The sequence below is a fragment of the Petaurus breviceps genome, unplaced genomic scaffold (assembly GCF_028583685.1).
Source record: "Petaurus breviceps papuanus isolate PSGF00001 unplaced genomic scaffold, PetGlider_PUasm1.0 90881, whole genome shotgun sequence".
NCBI lineage: Eukaryota > Metazoa > Chordata > Mammalia > Diprotodontia > Petauridae > Petaurus > Petaurus breviceps.
In genome coordinates, this window is record NW_027187369.1 from 7,253,438 (window position 1) to 7,265,706 (window position 12,269).

At 46.7% G+C, this 12,269-nt stretch overlaps 1 protein-coding gene across 5 annotated transcripts in view; it reads right to left on the reverse strand.

Moving 5' to 3' along the window:
• ENOX2 (ecto-NOX disulfide-thiol exchanger 2) overlaps positions 1-12,269 on the reverse strand; it is a 291,168-nt gene that overhangs the window by 56,304 nt on the left and 222,595 nt on the right. For all 5 annotated transcript variants that reach the window (XM_069074066.1, XM_069074065.1, XM_069074064.1 and 2 more), the window contains 2 exons: positions 11,250-11,384; positions 122-277 (listed from right to left, as the gene is read on the reverse strand). In XM_069074066.1, coding sequence (XP_068930167.1) covers positions 122-277; positions 11,250-11,384 — 291 coding nt within the window. The remainder of the gene's footprint in view (positions 1-121; positions 278-11,249; positions 11,385-12,269) is intronic.

Here is a 12,269-nt window from a genome sequence, read left to right on the forward strand (position 1 = left end):
GTAAACTATGGCAGGCCTGGGTAAGCCTGTATATCTTATGAAGGCGGGGATTCTTTTCAGAAAAGTGAACCATTTCTCAGTTATTCATGTGAGAGGAAAAATTTTGTGGGAAGTGCCTTACTTGGATTTGGTGGGAAAAGAGTACAGCTTTTGCAGTGAATGATCTCCTTCACCACTGGCATATCAGGAGGAATTGGAGGAGGAACGATCCCCAAGCCTGGCATCATGGGTGTTATTGGTGGGATTCCTGTCATCATTCCAAGAGCTGGATCAAAATCTAAAAGGAAAGGGGGAGACAAAGAAGAAGACATGATGCTGCTGGCCCTTCCTCAGCAGGGCCTTCAGGAGACACATTCTCTGTAAGGGCAGGAGGTCCCCCTATTGATCCCACTGATCTGTGGGGACAGGAAGGGAGCGCTGGGAGGTGACCTGTAACACTGGCATGATGCTGAATGGTTTATAAGCACTTTCCACACACATCAGAGAAACTGAGGCTCAGAGGATTGCTAAGGTTACCCAGTCAGTCAGTTAGTAAGCAACAGAGCCAAGGTCTGACTTTCACACTATGTCACAGAAGCAGTATCCACATTGGGGGAGAGCCAGAGCCTCTGGCCTGATGTCTAGGCTGGCCTGTTCTGATGCTTTGTGCCCCCACTGAAATGTTCCTCTCATGCCTCAGGGTGACAAGGAACTTTTCTCAGGTGATCTCACAGGCAATGCCACCAAAGTCCTGGGGTAACCAGTCTCCCCTGGATGGAAAGGCTTTGAGGATGGGCCTGGTGGCAAAGTGAGAGGCCTAGCTTCATTTGGCAGAGAGAATCTCATCACTAGGAAGCCACACACCAGGTAGTGATTATTTCTTGATCACAGCAACTCATGAAACCATCTATTAAGGTATCAAGGGGCTGTTGTCAGCTTCCAAGGAAGGAATACCCAACTGATGAGATGATGAAGTTTTGGAACAATGAAGAGTTACTGCCTCACCAGTGCTAGGAAGTTGGGAAGAGAAAGACACACACTACATGCTAGACGGCCCTTAGCTGCCCCCAGAGTCCCTTGAGGCTCTGCTCTGCTCATGGACACTTCTGGTGCACCTGCGATCGGGAGAGGTTTATGGATCAGGGCCCACCAAGATCACCGGAAACCCCAGGGGAAGAGTTAGTCTGCAAAAAAAGAAGAGCAGCATGTGTGTGTGTGTGTGTGTGTGTGTGTGTGTGTGTGTAGTGTGGTTGTGTGTACGCATTAAGTGTGCTGTCTGTCTATATGGCAGCATGTGTTTATGCACTATATATTTTGTGTGTGGTATATGTATGTGTGGTGTTGTGGGGAGGTTGTATAAGTGCGGCATGTTTGTGTGCATAGTGTGTGTGTATGTGTGATGTTTATATAAATGTGGTTGGTGAATTGCTGTGTGTATAAGTGAGGTGGATGTGTATGTATGGAGGGTATATTTATGTGTTGTGTGTATGAGTATGTGTGGTATGTAGCATGTGTGGTACATGTGTGTGGTATGTATGTTTGTATGTGTATGTACATATGTATATTGTAGTGTTTCACGTGTGTGTATGCAAGTGTGCTAAGTGCATATGTAGTATTGTTGTCTATGTGTGTATGTGGTTTGTATGTGTGGGTGGCATGTGTAAATGGAGTGTGTGGTGTGTATAAGTGTTGGTTTATGTTTGTGTGTGTGGCATATGTATATGTGGGGTGTGTGAGGTGTGTATATATGTTTTATGTATAGTGTTGCATATTTACATGCATTGTGGCATATACTTGTATATGTGTTGTGTATTTATAGGTATATGTGTTTGTGTGTGGTGTGTAATGTGTGTTGTATTTGCATGCATGTTTGTGGTATATATGCATTGTTGTGTATATTGTGATTGTGTATTGTATATGTTGTATTTTGTATGTATGCATGCATGCATGGTATGTTTGCAGTGTTTATGTGATGTGTGAGTATATATAGAAGTGTGGCAGCTACATGTGTTTGTATGTGTAACATGTATGATGTGGTGTAGATTTATGTGTGTGGCATTGTGGTGTGTTGTATTGCTGTGTGTGTTTTGGTGGTATACATGTATGTGTGTGTATGACTGTGTGACTGCATATGTGGTAGGTGTATTATGCAGCATTTGTGTGGCATGGTATGTGTATGGATGGATGACATGCATTTGAGGTGTGTGTATATGTGTTATGGGCATGTGTGTGTTCACTATTTTGTGTATATGTATATTATATGTGTATATGGTATGTTTGTATATATTGTTGTATATGTGGTATGTGTTTGTATGTATGTATGGCATGCGTGGTATGTGTAGTGTTATGTGTGGCATGGATGTGTTGTATTTTGTGTATAACATATGTTTGAAAATAGGCATCATGTGTAGGTGTAGTTTATGTGTGGCATGTGTTGTGTGGTATGTGTATTTATAGTTACATTGCTATAGTGTGTTTTTATGTATATGTGGCATGTGTGGGTGGTATGTTGTATGCATATTGTGCAGTGATGTGTTTGTGAGTACTTGTGGCATTTGTATGTGGTGTGTGCGTGTGAAGGGAATGACATCTTCTAAAAAATGGGAAGGTCAGTCAATGAAAAGACCAATGGGCAGCCTTTCCTTGGTGTGAGGGCTGATCTGTCTGTGGGTTCCTGTCCTCAGGGAGCTTACACTCTGCCAGGAGAGAGAATATATCCATGCAGAAGGAAGGCTCTTGCCCTGCTTAGCCCTGCCCCAGAGGACAGAGCAATGGGTGGGAGTGGGGGAGGGGCACAATGCCCATTGGAGCTGTTGTCAAGCCCCTGCCGCCCTCATCAGGAGGACTGAGCCACCTCTGGTGGCCCCTCACTGGAGCTCTCTGAGCAGGCCCCTTCATTAGCAGCCTACTGTGCACTGGACTAAGTGACCTCTCCCACTGAAAACCTGGTCATTTTCTGTGGGCAAGATGGAGACTGCCAGCCTCATCGAATGCCCCATCTATCTGTGTACTTGCCCCCTTGCCCCCCTCCCAGGCAAGTGTTTGCCTTTTTTCTTGCTGGGCTCTTGTCATCATCACTCTTCTCATCCCTCACTTACCATGTAGCTCCACAGCTCCTTAAGCAGCTTCTGCCACTTGGGCTGGAAAGGAAACATTCACCTCCCTGTACTGTCTACCAGTAAAAGGGGATGAATGAAAAATAAATACGCATGTTAAAGAGAACTCCTGAATGACTGTAATGGGAATGTAAATCTTTAAGATCTTCCCTGCCCCTAGGCTAAAGTGCACCTGGAGCCTGGGGTGGGAGGCTTGTTTTTCAGTACATACTTTTTGATTGGCCAGTGAGTCAATAAGGTTGCTAACATTCTCTGAGCCAGGAGAAGGCTATATAAGCCCTGATGTGTAGCTTTGTTTTGGGGCTCACTTTGAGAAGTGTTCTGTGATTTGATCTGGATTCTGGGAAGCCATTGTCCAGAGCCTCCCGGCTTTGAAAAACCCAGATGTTGAAACCCAGATGTTGATTTGGTATGGATGTAATGGCTGGACAGTTTGGAAAGATGTCTACTTGATCTGTTTCTGTCTTGATAATTCTGCCTGTATACTTTGAAGTTCAGGGTGCTGACCTCTTTCCCCTGAACTAGGTAAACGATACATATTTGACTGATTAAAGTAAGCTTGTTAACCCATTTTGAGTTGCTTTCCTTTAACAAAGCAGATCCAAGAACCTGTGTTGGCAGACACCCTGGGGATGCTGGGGTGCTTGCTGCTACAATGATTTACACACTACTCTCCTGTATGCTATGATTACATTCATATTTTAGGAAATTCATTTCCAAACAAGCATCTTCATGTTGTTTTGCCCTCTGAGGTCTTGCTATGCTACGGAGAGGCCCATGGCCTCTCAGAGGCTTTGCCAGGGGAGCGCAGACTCTGACAGGGCCCACCAGGCTAGAAAGAATTGGAGTCCATGTGCCTGGGAATGCAGAGGGGCCTCGGGCTAGAACACCTGAGTGCTGAGGAGCTTCCCATCACTGGGATGGAGATATTGGGTTACAGCAACTCATGGCACTGTCCACTGATAGTACCAAGGAGTACCAAGTCTGTATTGGAGGAAGACCTAAAACACCTCTTCTGTCTAAACTTGTGATCTTATTTGTGTTAGACCATATGATCTAACAACTTCCACCACTGAGGCAGACCAGCAACTTGGTTCTTGTGTAACTTAGACTAGTAGCAAGCTGCTGGGGAGGGCCACCAAGAGGACACATGACTTGGTCATGGTCTCCTACCTACTCTGCCCAAAAGGAGAACTTGAACTTAGGTCTTCCAGACTCCAAGGCAGGTCCTCTATTCACTATATCATGCTGTCTCTATCACAAAAATAGGGTTCCTTAAAATAACTCAGGAAATATTCAATGAAACACTTCAATTATTTGCTAACATCTCATATTTTCCACTAGACTGTAAGCTTCTTGAAGGCAGGCACTGTCATATTTGACTTTGGCAGCCCTCAGATTTCTATGGTGTGTGTGTTTCCAAAGCCCTTTCCATATAACTACCTTGTGAAGGTGGTAGTACTCATGAAACCATCTCCTGAGGCATGGTCACGGGTACCATCTGCAGGAGAGGAAAAGTCTACATTGATGCCAATGTGGATACTTGAATGTCTAGAATAGCTAGAACTATAGAAAAGACCCTCTCTCCACCCCCTTACTTGAATTCAACATGCCAGGAGTTTTGTAAGACATGGACTTGAGGCCAAGTAGCAAGAGATAGGCCAAAGGCTCCATAACACCCCAATGGTTCCTTTAGCCACAGGAAGGGGAAGAGACCTGCCAGTCATCCATTGGTCACAAGGATAGAAAGAGATTTCCTTCAGCCACCAATGCCAGGCACCAGCAAACATTCATTGGAAGTTATCCTACAGTTAACCCAAAGCCTGAAGGTCATTCAATTGGTCATTTTTCTCCAATGTGGTTATGGAGTCCCAGGGGCAATGGCCTCCTTTCTCCAGGCCCCTGGTCTAGACTGGGGAGGCTCCCAGCAGCTACATTATTCTTCCTTGCATTAGGGGATGAAAGCCCCAATGGCGACTCATATCCTTCTCCTGAGGGGCCCCTTTTCACAGCATCCCACCATGTGGACAACGTCCTTTGTCTGGGGTCATTTATCTTGACTCCGGAACTTTCTTGTGGAGCTAGTAAATAAATATGGCCACAGTTCCAAGTAATCCAAGGATTGGTAAACATAGGCTCCTTTTCTGAGTCCTGGCTAGAAGACCTTGGAACTTAGGAAGGCAGGAGCTGGAAAAAGGCAGAGGAGGGGTATGTGTGTATGTGCATGTGGGGAGTAATGCAATGAAGAAGTGAATGCATTCTCTCAAACCCTCACCCTGCTATCATATTTCTCTGTCTCAGAACCACACTTACTGTAGCCTGGCTATAGCTCAAACTCATAGCAAATTAAGGGAGGCAGGAAAACTAAATAGGGAGGCAACTGGTGCAGGGATGAAGACCAAGCCAAAGAGACTGAGAAGGATTGGTCAGATAGGCAAGAGAGAACCCAAGAGAGGCCACATATCCAGGAGAAGGTGGTCTAGAGAAGCAGAGAGGTATGAGGATGGAGAAGAGGCCATGAGATGTGGTCATTCAAAGATCACCGGTGAAATGAGCTGGCCAAGATGATCTCTTATCAGCCTTTCTAGCTCTAGCGTGATGATTCTTTAAGATCGCAGGGCTAGGGAGCAGCAACCCAATTAGAGGATGGGTCCAGGGCCTCTGGCTCCAGATGCTGGGCTCTTCCCTACCTGTCACTGTTTATAACTGAACTCTTCCATTCACCCAGATCGAGTCCTGTGTACTGACAGAAGAGCTTTCTGAGCCCTATTCTGAGTCTTTGCTATTTCCCCCAGGGAAATGATTCCTGGTGGGCATTTCAGATCTGGCAGGTGAGGAGGGCACTGTCTGGGCAGGCTGGGCAGGGAGAGCTTTGGGGGAATGGGAAGGCATCTCTCCCTCCCACTCTGTCCCTTCCATGGGGCCCCTCCAGGGCCTCCTAGAGCCAGCTGGCCAAGGCCTCCTCCTCCTCTGCCTTACTGCAAAGCTGCTTTCTGCAGTCTCCCTGAATGACCACATGGTGGCCACCTGGCCACAGCAGGCCAAAGGCATGACATGGCATCAATCTCGGAGTGCTCCTGAGACCCCTCCGGCCCAGTGAGGTAGGTCTGTGCTCCCAGGAAAGCTGCTCAAATGCATATGTGGCTTGTTCTCAAACAAGCATTTCCAAAGAGGATATGATTATATATGCATAATTAAACCATTCTGTAGAAGATTAGGATTCAAAATTGGTTACATAATTCTGGAAAATTATTTTCATTCCTTCTGAACTGTTACAAAGCCCACTGGAAAATGAAGGAAAATTATCTTGAGATGCTGAGAAATCTTAACCCTGTATCAAAACTCTTCCAGGCCTGATGCACCATGCTTATATATCTAGGGCCCTGAAGATACTTTATAGGCAAGACCAGAACCAAGGATCACTGAGCACAGTATCAGAGATGAAACATTCAGTCACACAAGGATGAGAGAATTGCATTCAGCACTGAAACCTTTCTAACAGGAGATCTACTAATCAAAGCCCTTCTGTCCATGCAACAAACCCCAAGACTAAGGCTGGCTCCCCCTCCCCCAAATGGGCCTGAAATTGTCTGGAAGGGCCTCATGGTCTAGCAAGAGTATGGTAAGGGTCAGGTGAAGGAACTGGAGAAGAAAAGACCCATGGGCCAGGAAAGCCATCTCCCAAGTATAGTGAAGGGCTGTCATATGGAAGAGGGATTAGAACTGTATTTTACTTGGGCCCAGTGGATGTTGCAGAGACAGATGGAAGCTCAATGGCAGGAAAAATTTCCTAATGACAAAAGCCAAAGTCAAGTGGGCTGCCTTGGGAGGTAGTGGATGGCTCTTCACTGTCAGGCATGGCAGAGGGTGATTCTTGTTCCAATGTGGATTGGCTTAGATGGAACCTCTGAGAGTCTGTGAAATGGGTCCCTGGCTAGCACTGCCAGAAACATACAGCGAAATAGCTGAGACAAGGGTAGAGCGAGTGGGAAATTGGGGAAAGAACTCTGGCCTAGGGATCAGAAGCCCAGAGACTCTGCCTAGGTAGGGGACTTTGGACAAGTCACTTCAGGATGATCATCTCTAAAGCCCCTTTGGGCAACTTTCTCATGTATGTGGTAATTCTGTTACTCTCCCTCCTCACCCCCCCCAATCTTTTTTTCCAAATCCTCTAGCCCTGAATGGGGGCATTTAGAAGTGCTCTGGTGTCTAGTGACCAAAACAAGGGAGAGAAAAGAGGAAAGAAGAGAAAAGAGAATAAAGGAGAGAGGAGAAAAAGAGGAGTGAAGAGAAAAGAGGGAAGAGAAAGGAGAGAAGAGAGAGGAGTAAGGAGAGAAAAGAAGAGAGGAGAGAAAGGAGAGAGGAGAAAGGAGAGAAAAAGGAGAGAGGAGAAAGGAGAGAAAACAGGAGAGAAAAGAAGAGAGAGGAGAAAGGAGAGAAAAGAGGAGAGAAGAGAAAGGAGAGAGGAGAAAGGAGAGAAAAAGGGAGAAAGGAGTAAGGAGAGAAAACAGGAGAGAAAAGAGAAGAGGAGAGAAAAGAGAGGGAAGAAGGCAGGAAGACCTTGTTATGCTATTACCGTGTTTCCCTGATAATAAGACACTGTCTTATTAATTTTTTTGGACAGAAAAACACCAGAGGGCTTATTTTCAGGGGAGGGCTTATTTTAATGAACATTGACAGCAATTTTAATAAACAGGTAAATGTGAACAAAAAAATGTACCTTTATTTAATAAGCAAATCACTGGGGAAGAACAGGATGACGCGCTCACTGCTGCAGCTCTGATTGGATGCAGCTCGGAGCGCGGCGTGCGTTTCACGGGGAGGGGGGGACGGTGCATACAGAGGGTATCGTAATGATCACCTTCACTACAGTAGCAATCTCAATAGGGCTTATTTTCGGGATAGGTCTTATTATCGGGGAAACATGGGTAATAATGAGATAGGAGATGAGTGACAACAATGATGTTGCTACTTCTCCCTACCCTAAGCCCTTTCCCAGCAGTCCTGTGGTGGCTATAAGGACACGGAGGCTGGGAGGGGTTACATGAAATGCTCAAGGTCCCCCGCGCATCCACATGCTGGGGCTGACTCAATCTCTAGGGCCCAGTCCACTGCCCCACACTTTGCAGATCTCTTCATCTTAGGGACATTTACACATGCACTTAGCTGATGGGAATTTAAAAAACGAGGCATTATCTAAGCGTGGGAGTCCACAAAATGAAGATACGAGCAGAGTTGAATGGGGAGCTGTCAAGCAGGCCACTGTATGACGCATCTGAGTCCCCCTGGAGAGTACAACTCTTGGTTAGGTGTTCACTGTAATACATAGCAGAGGGATGCAGCTGGCTTAGAAAAGCCACAGCCTGGTGGCAGCAAAGAATTCTGAATTTAGACTCAACACCTGGGTTCGAAGCTCCCCTCTCACAGAAGACCTTTGGGGAAGTCTGCTCCTCATCAGCCCTCAAATGAAGGCCCTCTCTAGCTTGAAAGGCCAGAACTCTGACCTCCACTGCTTTGGAACTGACTGATTCTGGAGGAGTGGGAGATGGGGGTGGAGGGATTCTAGATCCTCTCTATCAGTACTGCCTGGAGCCAGGATGTAAGGGCAAGCCAAAAAACGAGATGACTGTCCCAGGCTTGGGTATGCCTTAGAATCTCCCGATGGCTTTGCAAATGGGGCCTTGGTAGGGGGCTGGTGCCTGCTGAGACATAACACCAAGGGCACTAACTACACTGGCATCCGAAAGGCTTGGGGTCTGCTCTCAGGGACTCTGGGGAGGGGCTTAGCTTTTCTCATCTTCGGTTGGTTTCCATGGGCTACAGGCTCAGTAGGTGTCCAAAGTGGGATACCAGAGGCTGAAAATGCTAATGTGACCTTAGGCTGTGACTCAGAATGGCAGCTTGGGCTGGACACTGAAGGGAATATCTGCATCAGTGAGCTCACAAAGCTGCCCAAGTATAACACTGTGATGGTGAGAAATAACATAGTGACCATTCAGTGATCTCCCAATGTGGAGAGTCCCTTTGCGACTGCCCCTCTTCAGCTTTTGTTCTAGGAAATTTTATGTCCCTCTGTAAAACCTCCACAGGGGATATACTAAGCCAAGTAACAACAGTGATACCAAGACCAGGTTTTGAAAATGGCCAAGTTTCTCACCCAGTAGTGCTACCCACAACAGAGATGCTATGCCACAGGCCTACAGAGGACCTGCAGGTCCTACAGGGACTTTGTGGATCCCTGGTTTGTGGAACATAAGAAATTATCAGTGATTGGGGACAGAAATGAAACATCTCCTCCCATCCCCATGTGGCCTCCAGGAGGTGGGAGGTGCCCTACTGGAGATGATAGCAGATGTCTAACACCTAGACCCTTTCAGGGCCTCAAGACTCCTGAAAGGAAAAGACTGCAGAAAGGCCTAGTGATATGGTGAGGGGCAGGTGATGCTCCAATGTCGAGGTTCTAGGACTCTATACCTAGGCCACTGCTCAGAACTGGGCCAAGGCACTTGAGACCCCGTGGGTTATAGAAAGAGCCCACAAGAAGGCTTTGGGTGGTCCCTGTACCACATGTTATAACCAGCCAAGTGTAAGTCATCATCATTACCTCTCCCCTGGCTAAAGAAAGTAATAGCCTTCTACCTTGTCTCCATGCCTCAAGACTCTCCCCACTCAAATCTATCCTCCTCACAGCTGCCTCTTTTCCTAAAGTACACATCTGACCATGTCTTCCTCTCCAGATGACCCATCCTGACTCCCCTACTCTGACCACCCACCTACCCCATCAACAACTTCCAATGGCTCCCTATTACCTCTAGAATCAAATATAATGCCTCTCTTGGAGCTTTATAGCTTATCACAGCTCTTTGCATTTCCAGCCTTAGAACACAATGTTTCCCTCCTCTCACTTTACAAGTCGGCCAAACTGGTTTTCCTATTATTTCCCCCAAAAGGGCACTGTATCTTCCATCTCCATGACTTTGCACTGGCTGTGTCCCATGCATTCTTAGAATGCTCTTTCTCTTCACCTTCCCCTCCTCCTCCTCCTCTTCCTCCTCCAATCACTAGCTTCCTTCAAGGCTTTGCACCAACACCACTTTCTTTTTATTTTATTATTTTTTTATTTTTTGCTTTTTTGGAGGGGCAAACATAGGGTAGTTGGGGTTAAGTGGCTTGCCCAAGGTCACATGGCTAGTTTTTTTGTTTTAAGTGTCTGAGGCCGGATTTGACTCCACGGTTGGTGCTCTATTCACTGCACCACCTAGTCACCCCAAATATTAAAGTTCCTATTTTATTTTTTTTGGAGGGCAAGGCAGTTGGGGTTAAGTGACTTGCTCAAGGTCACACAGCTAGTAAGTGTTAAGTATCTGAGGTCAAATTTGAATTCGGATCCTCCTGACTCCAGGACCAGTGTGCTATTCACACCACCCAGCTGCCTCCAACACCACTTTCTACAAGAGACCCTGCACACTCCCAGCTGCTAGTGCCTTCCCTTCTATGGTTACCTTGCTCTGTATGTACCTTGTACGTGCCTTTTTATTTACATATTGTCTCCCATATTAGCCTATAAGTTCCTTGAGGGCAGGGACTTTTCCCACTTTCAGGCCTTAGCACATTGTCTGGTCTAGCTGATATGACTCGACTTATCCCTGCTCCAGAGAGTGGGATTTTCTGGTATTACAAAGTGTGCAACTGTAAGATGTCACATGAGAAAGGTCCCTGGTTTCTCTTTCCCGAGTGTTCAACCCCAAGTCCACCCCTCCTTCCCTGTCAGGACTCCCTCTGCTGCTTTCCACACTAACCAGAGGCTGGCCAAAGTTGGCATTATCCCATGGGAAAAGAAGGGGTGTTGCCATCATCATCACACTGATGGCTATGACAACAGCAATGCTGACACAGGCTGTCCCCGAGGCTGAAAGTGGGCAGAGGCTTGACGGCTGTTACCTTCTTTGAGGGATTGTTCTCCCCATTTTACACATGGAGAAACTGAGGCTCAGATGTGGCTTGCTCAGTTCCATGGCTAGTGAGGGGCAGAAGTGGGACAGGAACCTGAGTGTAACCAACCTCTAGTCCCTACACTGTGCCCTATCCCATACTTGATGGTGCTCAATATAGACATGACTTGGGTAGGTGCCTGAGTAACAGAAGATGGCATACCTGGCAACATAGGCTGTCCTGCAATTCCCAATGGCGCCATTCTGAGATTATTCATCGCTGTGGCCCACGCGTTCGGGTCTGATATTGGGAGAGCCATTGGCGCAGATTCCACACTCAGACTTCTACTACCATCAGCTGCAAAGGAAACATAAGCAAGATAAGTCTACTGTACAAGAGGCAGTTATGAAGAGTTGGGGAGAAAAGAGACCATTGACAAAATACAGTGGTAAGAGAAAGGGAAAACCACGAGCCATGTGGGATGGCCAGAGCATGTGCAGAGAGTCTCGATCACATTGAGAAGACTCCCTGGAGTGAACTTGTGGGAGGATGTGCATGACAGCTGGGCAAGACGGGAAGGCCCGGCATTTCTAGCTGCATTCATGGACAATGTACCCAACACTGAGGAGGTCACAGATCCCTTGGAGCATTCAGCAATATCACTGTGATAAACTGTCATTCCTACTTCTCTGACACTTCAGGGATTCTTCCCAACAACTCCACAAGGCAGAGAGTATGTCATCATTACATTTTACAAACCAGGCAAATGAGGCTCAGAAAGGAGTAAAGACTTATTCAAGGTCACACAGTTGGAATGACTCCCTCAGGCCATCCCTCTGAGGAAGGTACTTCATGTTTTACTGGAGGACTACAGAAGACACACAAGAAGCTTGTTCATAGGCCTAAGGCTTTTAGATGTGTGGCAGGGCTCTCTCTGATTTGAATCTAGGGCTTGACTCTAAATCTGGTTCTCTTTCTACTGTTCCACACCCCATGGCCACTATCCTGGGGCCTAAAGACCAGCTCCAGACACAAAAGAAAGGGTCTAATGAACCTGGGCAAAGGAGGAATGCAGCATCAGGCTTGGACTGGAGAAGGCTTTCCATCAGGAAGCTTTAAGGGAAAGGGATTTTGAAGATTGGGTTTCAGAGCAAGGCTTTACACGTATGTGTAAATGGGAGCAGAGATAGGGTGAGAGATTTCCTGTGCTTCTGACGAATCAGAGTCTCTGAGTTGGAAGGG